The 19,724-nt window shown below is 36.0% G+C and overlaps 1 protein-coding gene across 4 annotated transcripts in view; it reads left to right on the plus strand.

The window, feature by feature from the left end:
* Window positions 1-19,724, plus strand: part of RALGAPA1 (Ral GTPase activating protein catalytic subunit alpha 1) — a gene marked incomplete at its 5' end in the record, with an annotated part of 134,358 nt that overhangs the window by 70,241 nt on the left and 44,393 nt on the right. For all 4 annotated transcript variants that reach the window (XM_081999992.1, XM_081999993.1, XM_081999994.1 and 1 more), the window contains 7 exons: window positions 4,265-4,375; window positions 5,380-5,448; window positions 7,225-7,359; window positions 8,090-8,273; window positions 15,320-16,184; window positions 17,719-17,790; window positions 18,735-18,858. In XM_081999992.1, the coding sequence (XP_081856118.1) occupies window positions 4,265-4,375; window positions 5,380-5,448; window positions 7,225-7,359; window positions 8,090-8,273; window positions 15,320-16,184; window positions 17,719-17,790; window positions 18,735-18,858 (1,560 nt within the window). The remainder of the gene's footprint in view (window positions 1-4,264; window positions 4,376-5,379; window positions 5,449-7,224; window positions 7,360-8,089; window positions 8,274-15,319; window positions 16,185-17,718; window positions 17,791-18,734; window positions 18,859-19,724) is intronic.

The following is a 19,724-nucleotide window of genomic DNA, read 5'->3' on the forward strand; positions in this document are numbered from 1 at the left end:
GAATAGAAGAGATTTTTCTGACATTTGTCTGTCTTTCCTGTTGTGAATGTCAGTTTTCACTATTCAGAAACTAGTCTTACCGGGTTTCAACTCTGGTCGTGAGATATATTCCTTTCATCATGTCTGTTAAAAAGCTGCACTTTTTTGGCTTTTTTTTTTTTTCCTTTATGAGTGTTTTTGTTTTCCTACTTTTTGCAAATATTTTTCATAATTGTTAATATTTTATGGAATAATTATATTATTAAATATTATTAAAATTTTTATTTTCTAGCCTTCTGCAAATTTGCATGTTCATGAACAATATCTTCAACTTCTTAAATATGTCCCAATTCCTACATGCTCTTTGTTTACATCAAAATTCAATGAATAGTCTAGTCTTTCTGTATATACACGTTGATCAAAATCGGGGTGTATACTCGTTCCACATGGCTTGCGTCAGATGTTGTGAACTAACTCTTCAGCAATGGGAATCTGAGAAGTATCTTAGCAAATCAGCTGATCACATCCTGCAAAGCAGGATTTGAGTCTACATCTAAAATGAGTAGCTGCAGGGCTTTTAGTATTAGACTCTAAATTGCAATTTCCTGTTTTGCAAAATCACATTCATCCTTTGCAGCTTCACTAATACTCTCTTCCAGGGTTTTTCCCTTCCTTTTTAATATCCCTTAACTAGTACATTTTATCAAGTTCCTGTGCAAGTTTGGTATTAGGCAAATTATGCTGTTTTTATCTTGCTTCTGCAATTTATCAAAGTTTGAACTATTTTTAATCCTGACATTCACTGTGATTTCTCTTCATTTTCTTTGATGTATTTATTAAACCAATTATTTGTATCTCATTTATATTAAACATAAATTACTTCTTGAATAAAAAGACAAAGATCTTTGTATTTCTACTTTGCTTTGCTTTGTGTTGGCAAAAGCATCCAGAGCATGTTGGCTTTTCTCCTGTTCTGAGCCGTGGTATACATTCGCAATAGAGTTTAATCATGAAATGAAAAGTTCATAAATATATCATGGGAGAAGCAAATTAGCTCTCCATTTGTTACCTAAGCAATCTCCTGGCTTTCAAATAGTCGGAGATTTGAACTCCTAGAATGGATTATTTTTTTATTTTCAGGAGAAATGAATGGATAGGGAGCTGTAGTCTTAGTCCAACTTTACTGATAAGAGCAATCAACCACATAACATTGAATAGAAATGTTAGCAGCAGTTATATGCCTATTTCTGAAATTCGGAAGCATATTCAGAACTGCAGTCCAGCAGCTCAATCTGAATATAGCTAGCACTTCTCCCAGCAGTGTGGCCATACTGCTGTATCTGTCTTAACCACTTCTGAAGTCTGAGCCCAAAGGGTCTTAACCAGCCATTTTTTTTATTTTTCCCATCAAGTAACTTTTAAAAAATTATGCCCACCGTTACACTACTATATATAAATATATAAAATCATATCCAAGTAGTGAATTCTTATGCTGTATAACATACAGCATTTTCCTGAGGTAGAGAACTGAACTGCTGGTGAAATCTTTGTAGCATTGCACAGCCATCTTTGTGTCACCTCTGAAGGCTCTTGGAAGAGACGTCAGAACAAGGCAGCTGCCTTGAAAGGGGTGAATTGTTTTGCTATCTAGCATAAACCCAGTGTTGCTGCTTGAGTTTAGCAAAATGTCCTTCCAGGACACACAGCTATAATTGTCTGTTCTAAAGTGTCTGTGCATTCTTTTGCAATGTCATATATTGACCATGCTGGGACAGATTTCTGAAGTAGATGAAGGGTTTGATCTGTTTGGGCCAATCCCCTTATTCTTGATCAAAACTTCCTACCTGGTGCTCTTCACATGAACAAGAAAATTTGAGTGCACAAGATTTGAATTCCATTCATATTCATTACTTCATAGCCTTCAGCCTTTTGTGCCCTTTCTTAAATTAAAAATAAAAAATGAAAAAGTCTCTTCAACCAGAAAACAGAAAGATGTTAACTAATTTGCATAAACCTGCACTAGAAGTCATTCACTCATCTTCATTTTAGAGCCTGATGACCCTCTTAAAAAAAAAAAAAAAAATTAAACAAAGAAAAAAATGCTCCCTGTTTTTAAGTAGCGAATGGCTGATTACTCAAAGACTCTGAAAAGTCTTCAGGCCTCTTACACAGGTAATTTTTTTCTTAAATTCAGTGATCTGGATACTCTGTATTAAGCTACTCTGGATTGTGCATCACTTTTGTCCTCTCCAGTGACTTTGGGGTTTTCCTGCAAGCTTGTAAGGATGTTTCCAGCAAACTGGATTTGATCTCAAGTTCTGTAATCAAATTGTTATGCTTTCAATTTTATTTAATTTTTTCTTGGTTGTTACTCAAGCTTGAACATTAGAATCTGTACCCTGCTTACTGTGCTCTTACAGTGTACAGTGTCTTACAGCATGGAGAGAGGCTCTCTCATGAGTGATAAAATATAATGGTTTTCCTGTTGTAAGCTCACGGAAGATTTGCAGATGTAAAATGCCCACCATGTTTTAGTTAAAAGCCAACAGTAGCGTGAAACGGCATCCATTGAAAGTCACAAGAATTAACTCCTCTGTGTATGCTGGTTTCTGTGTCTGTGGCTGAGTTGTCAGAGCCATTCATAGTCTTTCTTTATGCTTACATAGATACCACAAATAAAAAATGTTAATTAAAACTTCATACTGCATACTTTTGCTTATACTTGTACTTTAATGTTCTTTTCAAGACCTTAAATATTAAAAATGATAGCTCTGCTTTGATATGAAGCTGGCCTAAGGCAGAGTTTTCTTCTTTTTCCAATGTATTTTCCACCTTTAAAATTTCTGCTATTCAAAAAATTTATTCTGAAATCCTTAGTTTTCTGTTCAAGCTTCATTGCCCAGGCATTGCAGCTTTCTTAACGCTTTTTTTTTTTTTAAGGTTTGTGAGATATACCCTTCCCTGAAAGGTTAATAGAACTGGACTGATTAAGAAAACAATCTAGGAAGCAGAAAAATTAAATCTTAAGTATTTTTGCAACATAATTACCCTTTTCTGGGTTCAGAGGTAGACACTTGGCCAACTTGCAGCACATACCTATGACAGCTTCACTGCTAAGTAAAGGGAGATCAAAACATACAAACTACTTTTTTATTCTGTTAATAATGCAGGAATTCCGATGTCACGCATCTTCATTGGAGAAATAAAACAGGATTTGTCATGATTAAAGCATGAATTACCTAATTGTTTTCTGAGTGATTTGAGATTCGTCAGTATTATGGTTTGGAATACTTGTTTTCAGTAAAGACAAAGTATTTTCTCGAATAACAATGTATCTGAAATCTTTTCCTTGGGGCTGTTGCGTGTTATTTTTTCTTCTGTGTAGTTTCTGCTGTCTTTTGAAGTCTGTAGTTTTGTTGTGCTGATCACCATTTTTCTCAGATTTGTAGGATTGTAAAATTCACTTCGTGCTTGTTTGGTGGACAGTTTAATGTTTTAAGGCAAGTGCAGTGACGGAAGAAGCATCAATTACCTGTTCTGTGCATTAACAATTTAGGGAAACATCTCCCTGTCTCTTCATTTCTTTGTTTTACCACTTAGGAGTGTAGGTCAGCACGTGCATCCACTCCCAAAGCTGGGAGTAACTGTACAAACGCATCCACTTTTGCCTTGACAAACACAGTAACTTAAACATTTTAGTAACTGTTGAAGGCAGGCTCCAGTGCAGCAACGTTTTCCTGCCTTTGAAAGGTAAGAGAGGAAAGAGGAGTTAAGCACAGAAGCTGAGGTGCGTTCACTTCCATTCAGACAAGCGCTGTACACTTAGTCTCGGTACTGTGCCCTGCATTTTGGATATTCGTCTGTTCACCTACCTTGGTTCTCAACAGAGACCTTTGATTTCAGAATTGGATCCTTGTTTTTTTGCAGTGATGTGTTAATATTAATAATCATTAAGGTAATAAGGAATTAATTTGTTCTTCCTGGCTTCATGGTACTGTACTATAACCAGTCTGAAGTTAGCTAGGAGACTCCCCTCCTCTTTCCCTCATTGTGTGCAACTCCATGATTGTCTGTCCCATAACCAAATGTTAGCTGCTAACATTTGGTTATGACTATAAAATAATTCCTTTTAAATTTTGTAAAATTTAATTCTGTTCCTCCAATAAATAGGTACATAAGGAACTATATGTATAAAACCATCACCAGAATTCCTGGCCACCCTGCCACCTAACGTGCTGTTATGTGAAATGTAGTCATTGTTACTGGGTTGTGTTCTCTTTTCTAGTTTCCAAATAAAACAGTAGCCCAAGTTGCATGCAGTATGCTGAACATGCTGATACATTATGTACATAGACTTCAAGTGTATCAAGCTGATTCACCTTTAAGAATTATTCAGGTAAGTAATTTTTTAAAATTTTAAATTTTAAATTATTTTAAATATAACAGTAAAATGTGTTTCACTGAAAATAAAATACCAGAATATTGACAAGCATGTTTCACAAAATGTTAAGTTAATAGAAACATAATTTTATTGAATATTGTATGGGTTCATGTTGCGCTGACTTGCTGACTCCAATATTAAGATGTGAAGTGGTTGTATGGTGCTTATTTTTTCTCCAATATAATGATATTATTTACATGAGAATATTGTCAATAAAGTGCAATTTTTAAAGATATTAAATATCTTCAAATATGTTTATTTAACTTTAGTGAGAAAGTGATTCCTTGAAGATGGGTTTGCAATTGTATTTTGCATATCCATATGCAAAACACTTTGCATTAAAGTGTTTCACTATAAAGCAAAAATCATTATTTTGAATACACTTTAAATAACAAGGAAGTAGATGATGGCCTCTGTGACTCTGAACCACAGAGAAAAGATAGAGGTCTCCCAGGTAACTAGAAAGAGAATTGTGTGGAAGCTCCTTAAGAGGTATAGCAAGCATTTCTCTGCTCCTCTGCAGTCATATGGTTGATTAAGTAGAGGCAGTAGAGAAATTCTAGTAGTTCTAAGAAATCATGGAGAGCAAATAGCCCCATACACAAACCCACATCACGTTGCTTCCTGCACCCTACAAGTATGTTGAATCAAGTTTTCTTCCTGCCTGAATATTTGGAGTAGCTGTGTAATTTCATTGTCCATAGTGCATCTGTGTCAGTCAAACAGATCATATTCCTTCAATGTCTTCTGTGAAATTCAGTGAAAAGGATATTTTTTTTTTTAAGTGGCAAAGAATATTGTAATTTGTCTCAAAATAACTTTGATAGAATTTAACCATGAGTTGATGGTTAAATGAGTCTAGAAGTTAACCATGTGTCACATTTACCTGCTTAAAAATTTATTTTAAATTTAAATATTAAAATTGTATTTTTAAAGAAACTATGCTGTATTTTCCCCAGATTCTGATAGCAACTATTACACATTTGCTACCCAGTACAGAAGCTTCCTCTTATGAACAGGACAAGAGGGTAAACATTTTTCATTTCTTTTTAATGTGTCAATTTAATCGCAAAGGTGTGTGACTTTCGCTGTACCTTAAAGTAGGGATTCAGCTGTTTAAGTATAATATAGCATAGTCTTCTCAGAATTCCATCAATTTTCTTTATGCAAGTAAATTTCTGATGTTTTTGTAGGAAAATAGGCATTTAAAAGTTATTGAGATTGATGGTTTTCAAGAAGTAGTGTTTTTCCTTATTGTCAGTGAACTTACAATCAAAGTAAGTAATGTAGACTTTTCAAACTTGTCTTATAGTGAAAATATGTTCTCAACTTGTAGCAAATATCTTCCAAAATATTTATAAGGTTATGATTTTTTTGCACTTTCTATGGAAAGTACATTCTTGAGCAAGATAGCCTGTAATCTTCAGACGAATTTGATTGTTGTCATCCTTCAAAACCATCACTATCTTTTCGTATTTTCAGTGGGCCTGAGTCCCCTAGCTAAGACAGGCTCCTTCTTCACCTGATACAGTAGTATTTTCTGCCTCCTGAAAGCTGTATCTCTTCTGAATTATTTGGCTTTGCTCTAGGACTGTGGGACACAGTGGTCATTTAAACTTGGGCACTTTGGTGCAGTTTGTCGCTGTCAGCTCTGTCGTTCTGGGCCACCCATTCCTGCGGGAGGTGGCATTCACGGCCTCCAGAGCTCTGTTTTGCCTCTTCTCTTTGCTTGTGAGGAGGCAGTGGCTGTTGTAGACTACAGCAATATGCCAAGCTAGCCACCTTTCCACTTGAGATGCTTCCCATAAGTCAGGAAGTTTCCCCATGGACTAATGGAGATCATTGTACGTCAAATATCGTTATCAAAAATTGTCTTACCTAGTTTGGCAAACTTGGTCCTAATGGGTTTCTTAAAAAAAGGTTTAACATAAAAATACTCAGAGGCCTTCATCATTGGGTTTATTATATGGTGCCTCTGAGAGATAAAAGTTGTAATGTATTATGTGAAATGAGTATGATGTTTATAGGTCACGTATTAGTTAAATGGATTTTGTTTGAAAGACTTCTATTTAACTTGGGACATATTTTAGAGAATCTTGCAGCTATTTGTCTGAATTGTTTCCTCTTCAACAGCTAAGTTTTAAATACTAAAAATAATTATTTGAAGCCAGTAAGTTATTAATAATTTGGTGTGCACGTGTGTCTTAATCTAATTCTGTTCTACAGTCTTTAAAAACATCCCCTAGAGGGAGTTGGTTCTTTTGCTGAGTAGCCTACAACACAGAAGGCAGTTGGATTTCTTTCAGATGATACCTGGTGCTGTGTTGCGTTATTGATGTGTTGTGAAAGAAATTCTGTGTTGTTTATAAAGCACTAAATGGAGCTGAAATAGTTCAGTTTTGTGTAATCCTTGATTCACTTTACAGTGAAGTTTATATGCAGAATGGTGCATCAGCCTTAATTTGTACCTGTGTAATCTGTCATTTTAAAAACAGCACCCTACAAATCAATTTTGAAAAATCATGGGTATCCTCTTACACACAGTATTTGCTTGCGGACTGACCATGATGAGAAGCTGCTGTATGGATCGTCTTTGTTAAATATCTCAGTAGCCAAAGTTTTTATGGATGCCATAGGTTTTGAAGATACAGTGGCTTTTAAACAAGTGTGACCTGCCATAACTGCAGAAGGCTGACTCTACTGAATTGAGAAAAGAAAGTAAAACAGAGAAGTAAAATACAGTGATAAATATGAAGTAGCAGGTGCTGGTTTAATTGATTTGTAATTGAAAGTGTTTGTTCCAGTTGGTGGTTTCTTTACTTCTGTGCTTATTGGATTGGATAATGGCCTTGCCATTAAAGACCTTGCTGCAGCCCCTTCACACTACAGGAGCAGAAAATGATAAGACTGAAAGATCCGTTCTTAATTGTATATATAAGGTACATGTTTCTTTACTTGATAAATGAGAATTTCTATGTATGGAGTTAGTGTCAGTTTTCATGGAAATGAAGACAGAACTTTTCTGTAAGCTGACCTCTGTTCTGCTGCTGAAATGTGGAGTGCTGTCTTAGTTCTTGTACGTTTTACTGTAACTGCTTGATCTTTGGTATATTTGGAATTGTTAATTTTGTCTTATGTTTAACCAAGTTACTTTTTGTATCATACTGATAGCAAACATTTGTGTTGAAGGGCAGCTATACATTTAAGACGAGGAAGTAGCATTTTTATACCAAGCAATTTTATTTAGCAATAAGCAAAGTCAAAAGCACTAAGTTGTAATTGCTGTCTGTAGGGACCACAGAACAAAGATAGTTTTTTTTTTTGCAAGGGAAGGGGATTAAAACCTCCAGCAGCTTAGACCTAGCATATGTAATTAAAGAAGATAGGAGATCTAAAAATAAAGGTAGCTTAGTGATTTGTTTTAAGTTTTGTTTCTTGTTTCTTTATTGTTAAATTCCACTTCAGTGTAGACACTGTTTTAACAATTTTCTTTGCAGACCAGAGTTTGTTTTTGTAAATATTAAGCATCTAAAATTTTCCAACATTTTGTTCTGCCTCCCTGGTTCTAACAAATCAATTAAAAATTTTAAATAAAAATAAACTTAATTTCTTATAAAACTATCAAGTAGAAATTTTAGTACTTAATGTCATGAACTGTTTCTGTTGTAGGTTCTGCATGGATGTGTCTATGGATCTCAGTGTTTTAGCAACCCTAAATATTTTCCTCTAAGCCTTTCTGATTTGGCATGTGTGGATTATGATCCTTTTATGCATTTAGAAAGCTTGAAGGAACCAGAACCACTACATTCTCCAGACTCAGAGAGGTCTTCTAAACTTCAGCCAGTCACTGAAGGTTTGTCAAATTGCCTAAATAATTTTTCTTTCAAAAAGATTTTGTCTTGGTTTCTACTATTGAAGTGTTTGTCTAAAGCATAAGTTTTAAATTGTACCTAGCCACTAGGTAAGAACCATCATTATGGAATGAGCTAACATAATTTTGAGCAATTACTGTTTGATTAACTGAAATAAGTATCTTCTGAGCAACATGAAGATCGATTTGATATGGATTCTTCTGTGCGCTGTGTATCAGCAGAAAGTGTTAAGTACTGCAACATGGATAAACGTTGCTTTTCATTTTACCTTCAGTAAATTAATTTATTTTTTCCATAATTTTGCTCCTTTTTCTAAAAATATTTTGGGATTTTTTTTTCCTATCTGAGCTTGCAATATTGAAAGCTCTCTCTGAATTTTTTTTTAACCTATCATAATTTGTTGTCAATCTGTTTACAACCACAGTGTTACCTAAAAAGAGAGAAATTTTCTCTCACTTGCTTGGAACCTTAAGAGACCTGGGAATTAACATTTTCTTCAGGACTCAAAAATAGAAATAAAGACTCAAGAAACGAAGCTACAGGGGAGTGGCATGTATCATGCAGTGTATCTAGTAAATATCAAATGGCTATACTGGGAAGAAAATAGAAAAAGATGAGATTAATACTGATACCAGAAACTCTGTGTATTGCTATTCTCCCTCCATATTAAGTTGTTCCATTTAGGCTTCCTTAAAAGTATCAAGAACCAGATAAATGCAGACACTCTTTGTAGCAGCTGTGTGCTAACAGCAGGTGATTTTGTGGTCTGTAGCGACTACGTGCTGGTTTTTATGTAGAGAAAATGGCTAATCATTGTGCCCTTGTCTAAGGCATGCTTCATCATCCTCAAGTACTTTTTTGGCCAAAGAATTCTAAACATAGAGCTGTCCCCTAATAAGCTCAGTATTGGATTGAACAAGTCTGATTTGAGAACTATTGGCAGGAGGAGCTGTAATTATTAAATTTACTGAAGAATGAAGCAAGGTACTATAGTTGGCTTTTTGTCAAATGGCTGTGGTCTTATTAGTAAAAAGTAATCATCTGCTGGGTCAGAATGAAAGAGGCTTCGAAGGATTCATTCTGTCCTAATTACAGTCTCACCTATACATATTATGTAAAACTAATATTTAAAGCATTTGCCAAAATTAACTTCCACTGCATGTTCTATTACAGCGTAGTGAATTGTAGTAGCTTTTTATGCCTGGCATCTTTTGTATTCTGTAATAATCTGTAATTATGGGTTAGCAGCAAATGCCATGTGGCTTGTTTAATCTGACAATCTGAAAAGACAACCCTGAATAGATTTATTTTTAAATGAATATAGTCGCACAAAGCCTTAGAATCGATATCTTCATTTTGCATTTCCATACGTGATCTGTTCTTTTTATGATTTCTTGTTAAATTTCTAAATAGAAGTAATTTTAGTGTTCCTTTTCTCTTTCCAGAAAAGAGGGAAATGCCCCATATGTTTTTAAAGTTTCAGGGCTCTGGAATTGTAAGTCAGATCGTGAAATATAATTGGCAAACTACAGCATTATAATGCAACCTTGGTCTTGCAACCTTGGCACTTCTAGTCCGCGTTGCCAGGCAGAGAATAAAATTGGCAGTGGTTAACCGATTGCACAGCATGTGTTCTCCCTGGCATTGTTGGAGGAATGAGAGGAGTAAAGTTAGTGGATAACAACCAGTCTGGGACTTGATCAAGACAGGGGGTCAATTAGTGTAAGACAGCAGCAGAGCAGCATGCCAATGGGTCAGCCTCTTCTTTTTAGTAGAGTAGAAGTGATATCATGATATCTTTTTTGAAGGAATGGAAATGAGCAGGATGGCAATCGTACAGAAATCAAGGGAAGTTCTACAAAGACAAGGTGGGGATTGCTAGACTCTTTCCTTGGGTCACAAGCAAAGCTGAAAGTACTGAAATGCCAGAATTCTTAAGACAGGGTGCTTTTGATCAGTTTGGTAGATGTGACTGACATACTCTGTTATGCCTCCAATTGTTCAAGGTCAGATCCATCACAAGTTTTATGGACTCTTAGCCACAGTATGACGTGGTATGAGACCGTGAAAATAGGGGACTTTCAGTGATACAGCTGTGTGGTGTGGACAGGACCTATTGAGAGGCTGGAGCAAGCCTTAAAAGTCAGCACAAAGATTTGGTAAATCCTCTGGAAACAAGGCGATGTGGGGAGAGAAGAGGACTATTCCTCTCTCTGTTTCAAGTAGCTTTCCAAGTGCTGACTCTCACAAGGAATCTCTTGTACCCAAGATTATCTATGAAATTGTCTTTGTCCTCCTTTCTGTAGGTTTCATGTAAAGTGATAGATTGTAGTATAAGATACACAAAGATGAATTTTGAAATCAAGTGTTAGGTGTATTACAGTGTCATATTTAAACCAGAATGAACTTTTAGCAGCTGACTATAAAGACATCAGTAGGAAACTTTTCTTTTATCATCAGAACTTGCAGACAGCAAGTCTGTGGTACTTTCATACATCTAAGGAATCACAGGGCTTGTCTATATGAAGATTGATGATCTATTCCTCTAGCTAGTATCAGTAACAGCTTCTTCTAACTACAGTACATGCATACAAGTGCTGCCTTTGCTGCTTAGCCACACCTAACTAGCCTGGATTCAGTGTCACACAGACAGAGGTGTGCTTTCTCCAAGGAAAGTATAGCATTATAGCCATTCACTGTACAGTTTAGATGTGCAAAAGCTAACTTGGACTCATTGTGCCATGATCTGCTTACCCGCTTCTGATCTTTTACCTGTCATTACAGGACCATTAATATATATGAGGGAGATTAAAATGCAACTTCTCCCTAAAAGCTTTTTTCTTGTTTATATTAAATCATGCAAGCATTTAGGAAAAAGTAAAATTGAGTTTTTTGCGACCCTTGTGTTGACAGGGAAGCTGATTACATGAAAATAGGTAGCATTAAACAAAAAAATGCTATGCATCTTGTCCCTGCTCAGTGCAGAAGGGTTGGACTAGATGACCTTTAAAGGTCCCTTCCAACCCAAACTATTCTATGATTCTATGATCTTCTAATGTTAATAGTAAAATCAGACTATTGAATAAAGTCTAGTTGTGAGGAAATAATATTCTATGGGAATTTATTGCAATTATAGGCAAAAACATTTGGAAACCTGTTCTTCATAGATCAAAAATCTCTTAGAGTTGTGATTGGAAGGTAGTAGTTGCATTGCGTAGATACAGTGGTCCATCAGTTATTGATTTCGTGGAGTTTCCCCCATTTGTCGTACTTCTCCAAACAGATTTTAAACTCTTTTGCATAGATTGATCATTTTTCCTAATATATTTCAATTTCTGAAGAAGTTGTTTCCTCCATCTGATGTTTAGTCTTAGCTTTTATTTAAAAATTAGAAATGTAAAGTACTGTTAAGGATTTGCTGTTTGCCTTTTTACTGACAGGTGACAAAAAGTACACTTAAAAAAAAAAAAAACAACATTTTACACACGGTGTGTCCAGATTAGCACAGTTCGTGTTTTGTGAGGGCTGTTCTAGAGATGGGTTCTTTATAACCCCATCTCTGTATACCTGAAGCTTAAAATTAGAAAGGAGTGAGACTTCCTTAAGCTAATGTAAAATACAGATAGCTAAGCCAAACTGAACCCTCTTAGGCTCCTTTTAAACATAATGGAGAAAAAGAAGAGTTTCCAGAGAGTGATTCATCCCATTTCCCCAATTTGGGCTTCTAACTGAAATGAATCAGTCTGTACAGGTGCATCATTCTTTAGATAGCTAAAAGGGTGACAAGAGTTAAATTCCACCCTCAGTCATTACTTTTTCCTTCTACTACATAACTGTAGTTGTTTAGAAGCTGTTCAGCCAAAGTTGAATTAAAGAGTTAACAACATATCTTAAGGAAATTCAGGAATCCTCCATTCATGCCACTGATACAAATTACAGGTGATGGACCTTCAGCCTTTCGACAAAAGAGGTAATTTCAGGGACTGCGAAAAATAGTCAATATAACATGCTTCTAGCAAATTACCAAGTGATCATGTACGCATATAAATTACATTGCCCAAGCAAAAGACTGTACCATTTTAAAGAGAGCAGAGTTCACTCAGGAAGACAGGTTGGCAAAGCAGTCAGCTAGACTGCTTCAATGTGTAAAGGTATAGCTTAATTTGTAAAATTTGTGGTAAGGCTGTGATGGCTTGCATTATTGTGTATTTTGATCTGCTCTCCAGGAACAAGGACCATGGTTTAGAAACCAGTTTTAAGAATTCTGATATATTGAATGTCCAGTTGTTCCTGACTGAGATGTGCTTCTAGGAACAAATTACTAGTATGTACCCTTTAAGTTGCGAATTTAATTTAAAATTCTCGTACTTTCAAAAAGCATTACTGGGTTTGGTTTGGGGTTTTTTTGCGAAGGGAAACTCACCAAAATCTTATTTGCTGTGCGGCAAAAATGTTTCAAGACTGCTTTATTTTATTTCAACATAACAGGTTACATCTTACAGTTTACTTCTCAGTATGCTTCTCTTAATACTTATGATTTACGTTTTCTGTGTCATTTTTAGATCGACAATACTGTGTTCTGAGAGGAAACACAATGAAAAGTACTGTTCTCATTTCATAAAAGAGGCAACAATAGATTTATAATCCAATTCCTTTATTTTTTTATTTTAATTCAAGAGTAAAATTTCCAGAGAAAGACTGTGGTAGGACTAGGAATGGACCTTCCAAATTTAAATTTAACGTTCCATTCTTTGTATCACTGTATCACCTTTCTTTTACATATGTCCCTCAGGCTTCTAAGGGAGTAAATTCATGCACACGGGCACAATACGACGGTCAGGTTTGAGATCTTCAGGGTTTGCCAAAAACACTAATAGTAATAACTTACATGCTAACAGGTCCCTCTCATTTCCTCAGGTTTTTCAGCAGAACTTCACTGAAGGCATTTAACCTACACAGTGTGAGACTTCAGGTAGCTGGGAAGCTCACATGTCTTTGCCCCTAGGAACCTGAGAAGAGTATTACCTTACTAACCTGTGCAGTGCCAAGTGCTAAACACTTAGCATAGAAGTCCTGACAAAAGATGAGCCAGCCTCTGCATTGTCCAGGTGCTGGTTGGTACTGAACCATGATACATTATTCTTCAAGCATCCAACTTATTTTCTCTTTGTCTTGTATAAACTTGCTCACAGTTCCTTCTTTTATTTCAGCAGATGGCACTATAACTTAATTTCCTTGTGTGCTATCAATATCTGGACATTTAATTCGGTTCACTGCATGTTTTTGTGTTTGTAAATTTTAAACCTTAAGAAGGTTATAGGTAATAAAAAAATAATATGTAATTCATTTATATTGGTTTTCAAGGCCTTAATTAATTAAGATAGTTGAGTTTATCTGAGTTTTGGAATAGTGTAAAAATTGATTTTTCCAACTATTAACACGATGAAATGTTTCCCTTTTTGCAGTTCAGAGCTGGTGCTCCCTAAAGGTAGAGAAGAGCCTGAATCCCAAACATCTATTACATGCTTTACCCAAATCTGGTAGGGGGGGAAAAAAAAAGGCAAATATGTACTAAGTGTTTACTTTTGCAGATGAAGAATGCATCCAGTGCTTCAGAAACTAAAGATCTGTCATGACAGCCAGTATGCAATACAAATTTGCCTTTATTTTTCTAGTTAAACCAATTAAGACACCTTAAACTGCAAAAATAAATTTGTTTATTAAACATTAGTTTTTATTCTATAAATACACAGTATAAAGGGAGTTGAGTTAATTATACCATACTTGGGCGTCCTAGAGGTTACATGTTGTCAATAAATACTGAACAAAAAAGTAACAGAACGTTCAGAAAGTTCTAGTTTGATGGATTTTTGGTGAAAAAGAAGGTGGGAGGTGCTTGTATCAGTTTTCAGTGTTTAATATAGTTTAAAATACATGACGTAATCCTGAAGAATACAGTCTTGATTTATCTTCCCCTTGTAAATCCCAAGTCCAGGGCATCCAGGTCCTGTGGCAAGAGAGAGGCTGCAGATATATGTGCTTTACTATATTGATCCTGTTTTCTCTTCTATAGTGTAATACTTTTGTGTATGGGTTCTTCAGTGGGTACCCTGAGCCAGTTGAGGGTTGTCTGCCTGACAGGGTCACTCTGACCAGCTCTGTACTTCATGAGTAATGTCAAGTGGATTTGATAGAATAATCCAATGCCAATAAAGTACTCAGTTAACAGGATGTGGTATAAATATTAAGAAATTCCTTTTGTGAATTTAGATAATGTTGCATGCAAGTGGAAGGTATGCAACAAAGGAGGAGGTGGCAGAACTGTATTGTAATACCAGTACATCTCACAAGATGAATTTCATGTAAGAAAGGCATAATTAACTTCTCTTTCTTCCTCCAACTTTTTCCAGACTGAAACTTCTTAAAATGCAGGTGGAGCATGAGATCTAAAAATTTTGCTACTGTTAGATTGTGTTCAGTATAGATAGCTTCGTCTTTGATTTGGTACTTTAAAATCATCCAGTATTATTCTCAACCTAACCTGCAGCTATATGCTCCCTGGGGAAATTAAGATGGATTAGAGCTTTTGTGCATCTATGTTCCTTTGTTTTTCACAAGGTAATAATGTGTATAAAAATAAAAATCCATTGCAGTTGGAAATGGACTACTTACAACACAATTATGATTTCTACTTCATCAGCAATTTAATATTTATTTTCACTAGATTAAGAAACTCTGTACTTTACATGAACCATGCTGTTTACAAAGCTATGGTAAGGAGGTATGGTAGGCTGTAAAATCGCAAAGGTGCAACTTTAACTATCTTACGATTTTTCATGCTTTTTATATATGAGACCAGTGTTCATCAAAATACGTATTTTTCCATTACTGAGTTGGCTGTATCCTAACCTTGCAGTCCTCATCCTCTGTTTAAGACTCAAAAGGAAGAGGAGACCGAACGAAATACTTAAATCTCAGTGTTGTTTTCTGAACTCTACTTTGAAAACCTGTCGTCTTTCTCTTGCAGTGAAAACTCACATGCAACAAGGATTAATTTCTGTTGCTGCTCGTACTGTGATAACACATTTAGTCAACCACTTAGGCCACTATCCTATGAGCGGAGGTCCTGCTATGCTAACCAGTCAAGTGTGTGAAAACAACGACAATCCATACAGTGAAAGTCCTGAACTTTCTCCTGAACTTTTTGAGAACCCAAACCTTCAATTCTTTGTGTTAAACAATACTTCCCTGGTGTCTTGCATACAAATCCAAGCAGAAGATGACATGCCTGGGGGAGGACTGTCGGCTGGACTTGCATCTGCTAATTCAAATGTTAGAATTATAGTGCGTGATCTATCTGGCAAATACTCATGGGATTCAGCCATTTTGTATGGACCATCATCTTTATGTGGATCTTCACAACAAACATCTTTTGCGCTTTCATTATCTCAACAAGATAAAACAGAAGATGCTCTTTCATCTTTTGAGCATGTGGAAGATGTATCTGCAAGGGATGGAATTACACTCCAAGTAAAAAGGAAATTTAGAGACACTGTACCGACATGGGATACTATTAGGGATGAAGAAGATGCCCTTGATGAACTCCTGCAGTATTTAGGTGTTACAAGCCCTGAATGCTTACAGAGAACTGGTGTCTCACTCAACATTCCTGCTCCTCAGCCAGTCTGCATCTCAGAGAAACAGGAGAATGATGTCATCAATGCAATTCTGAAACAGCACACAGAAGAAAGGGAGTTTGTTGAAAAGCATTTCAATGATTTAAATATGAGGGCTATGGAGCAGGATGAACCAACCTCACAAAAGCCCCAGTCAGCATTTTACTACTGCAGATTACTTCTCAGTATACTGGGAATGAATTCTTGGGATAAAAGGTAAAAAGAAAAGACTAACAATTTAAGAACTTTCTTTTAAGGAATTGTGCTATTCTTACTGTGTAATAGCAGTTGATCATAGAGTGGGTTAAGGAAAAAATACTCCAAGCCAGCCAACAAAAGAGGAAAGGGGATGTGCAACTAAGGAGAAAATAGCAGTTTTCTTCTGCATTTCAACGTGTCATTTAGAGAGACAGGAGGGAGGAACCTGTTGCCTTTATTGCTATTTATGTTCTTTCCTTAGAACAGTGTTGGAAGGCAAATTGAAGGAGTGATATTTTTTCTAATAACCCTTTCGCCAACTGTACTAAGGGGTACTGCCATGGGTAAAGAAGGCATCTTTTTTGCTTTCTTTGCCTCCCATGTATGTTCCTGCAAAAATCATTACCTTTCTATGACAGAATAGAAAAGTGTCATATTCTCAGCTATTGTGTTTCTGGACAGTGTCCTGCTGCTTTGCCTGCTAAGAGCATGCTTGCATGCAGCCTCAAAGCATTGCATCTGTGTTAGCTATTGAGAAAGATGTATCCCCTATTATTTATTTCAACGTTGGCAATGTTTGGGTATTGTTTAGAACAACAGGAGACAAGCCATGTTCAGTTGCAAAAGTAATGTCTCTGTTTATGTCATTATTTTTGTGGGAGTGTAGTTAGGTGTATGTCTGCATATACATGTGGATATGTACAAGTATTAGCATCCTAGAATTTAAGGGTCTTTCTGAAATCTTCTTTTGCCGTACCTGTCAAATTCCGTATTAGAGGTATTGAAATATTTTCTTACTATGAAGGGAAGTGGATATTCTGTAAAACAAAAATAATCTGTGTCACTGAGGTATCACTGGAATCGGACACAATTTTGGTGTTATAACCCTTCTTATTTGGGTCTTTAATTCCTCAAGGCAGTCTGGTTTTGAAGAGTACTGCTCTTAAACTCATTCCACTGTGTTTTGTGGGAAACATCTTAAGCGTAGTTTAAAAGAAATTAAAAGTTCCTTTCTTGCTCTAACATATTGTTTTGTTTTTATTTTAAATTGTTACAGCTGGCAGGGTGACTAGTGAGCTATGTTCTCCCCTCTTCTGCAATTCAGAATAGCAAAAGCTCTGTGTTTAATGCACAAACTCCCTAGGACAGTAGATTATGGGAGTATCTTTTGTCACTAAGTATATATATATATATATATATTATGGCCTAGTAAAGTGTGCAGCTTATATATGCATCAAAAGGAGTCCTGTCTGTTCTTCTGTAGAGAAGAGATTGACTGCAGTTGGATGCAATAGGTTGATGGAAGAAAGTGGAAAGAAACAAAGGTTATACCCAGGGCTATAACAGATATAGAAGACTTCCTGGAGTAAAAATATTGTTCCTATATTATTGAAAAGATATCTTAATATTTTATATAAGAAAGGACTATTTTAAAGGCAAAAACATTTGTTGCCTGTTCTTGAATGGACCTGGAAATGTTCTTGTACCATTCTTGTACTGTTTTGTATCCACCAGTAAACAGGTGATGAGAGTTACAAATTTCTCTATTTAGAAGGAGCTTTCATCTCCTGAAGAAAAATGAGAAGTTACTTCGAGAACTCAGAAATTTGGACTCAAGACAATGGTAAATACTTTTAATGGCCACCTACATCTTTTTTTAAGTGTGCTTTTACTTAAATGGCTCTAATTGCATAGATGTGAGACTTGAACTAATTTTTAAAATAGTTTTGTAAATTATTCATGTATTTTGCACTGTGTTGTAGTTACTGGTGTTATATTGAAGTTACATTGGTGTCATTTGTAAAGTGAAACTCTACAAGTAGACTATCATGAGATAGAACCAACTTCAAAATAATTTAAAATTATGAACATTTGCATGCATAGCATGGAATAGTTTTAAAACTTTGATATATCAAAGTGTCCACATTTTAAGCTTCGGCTAATTGTTTAGCTGTTTTCCAGTGCTGTTAGTATTTAAAGACCTGGAATTCTAGTTCGAGTTGTAGCACAGAATTAAAAACTTTGAATTGTTTTTGTAGAAGTTGAAATAAAATCCAGTGGAGGCTTTAGAAGTGAGAGAAACCATCTTCAGTTGCTCCAGTGTCTAACAGCAAACTGTGAACAGAAGACATTGCTATAGTACTTAAAGATTCTACTTTCAGTTGCATAAGCTGCATTTGCCATGGCATTTATGAGGCACTGTCGTTAATGGGCAGTGCAGTGTCGATAATGCCTGTGTTACAGGTTTTGCTCATGTTAGAAGCCCAGCTGTTCCATTAGCAACTGGTGCTGCCAGAACTACCATCTTACATCTTAGAAGTGATGAAAGGGGTAAATGCTGTTCATGTATAGCAACACTTTAGTCTCTAGAGAAGACCAGACTAGAAAAGACAGAATGGGAATATGGAAATATAGAAGGTATTCAAAAAGAAGCCATATAGTTGTGCTTTACTTCCACCACTGTCTTTTTTGATGTTTTAAAAGCTGTGTTCTGTGTGTACTGTTTGCATATTTTGGTTTTGTATTAGTAAATGCACTGTCATGCAGTGAGCATCCTCTGTTTTACAGCCGAGAAACACACAAGATTGCAGTGTTTTATGTTGCTGAGGGACAAGAAGATAAACACTCCATTCTTACTAATACTGGGGGAAGTCAAGCCTATGAGGATTTTGTAGCTGGTCTTGGCTGGGAGGTATTTATTAAAATGTTTTTATCCTGAGTTTGTTTACAGATAAAATTACAGATCCCTTAGATATTACAGGTCTTTAGCATTGCTTACAAGTACTGAAATACACTCTTTTGCAGGTAGGATGTAGAGGAGAATTCTGGTTTTAATTTCATTAGCAATACTAGCTATTTAATTTTAAGATCTTCCAATTTAAGAAAGTTTGGGCAGGCAGAGATGATTTTTAACGTGCAGTCCTGTACTTGGCCTTCATGGACTGATTAGGAGGCATCTTGCTTTCCCTGTAGGCCTGTAAAGTGTTAAGTCCATTGAAATGAGATTTACTCAAATCTGGAAATCCAAAACATACAAACATGAGCTTCCCTCATACTCCTTTCTTCCTGCCTTCCACTGCAGGCATGTATCTGTTCACACACTCCGCTCCATGTCTCCTCCAGCAGTCAGAAACACTGTGATGTACCCCATCATCTATATTGACCTGCAACTCTTTAGTCACTAGTTAGATACTGTTAGGAGGGTTTCCTTTTTCACATCCTTTCTTTCTGACCACATAGGATTAACTTCCATTGTAAAGTTCAACTTGGCACTGTTGTACAGAAGTACAGGAATCACTCCTGCTCCTGGCTGGCAGCATAAGAATCTGCAGGTTTTCTGTTCCTCTTGTGGCTTGTGTTCATCAGGAGTGTCCATCATATTTGTTCTTTTTCTTACTCCTCAGGTATATAAGAGCACTACTAGATTAGCTGTGTGGCTAGTGGCTCTGACTTTTCCACAGGAACAGAGGAAAACTGCTAGAAGTCTGCTGACTGTCACGAACATAGATGTTTATTTCCCCCATTCCTGATTCTTCAGGAGAAAAAAAAAAAAAAATC

This window comes from Phaethon aethereus (genome assembly GCF_964289735.1).
Source record: "Phaethon aethereus genome assembly, chromosome: 5".
NCBI classification, from domain to species: Eukaryota; Metazoa; Chordata; class Aves; order Phaethontiformes; family Phaethontidae; genus Phaethon; species Phaethon aethereus.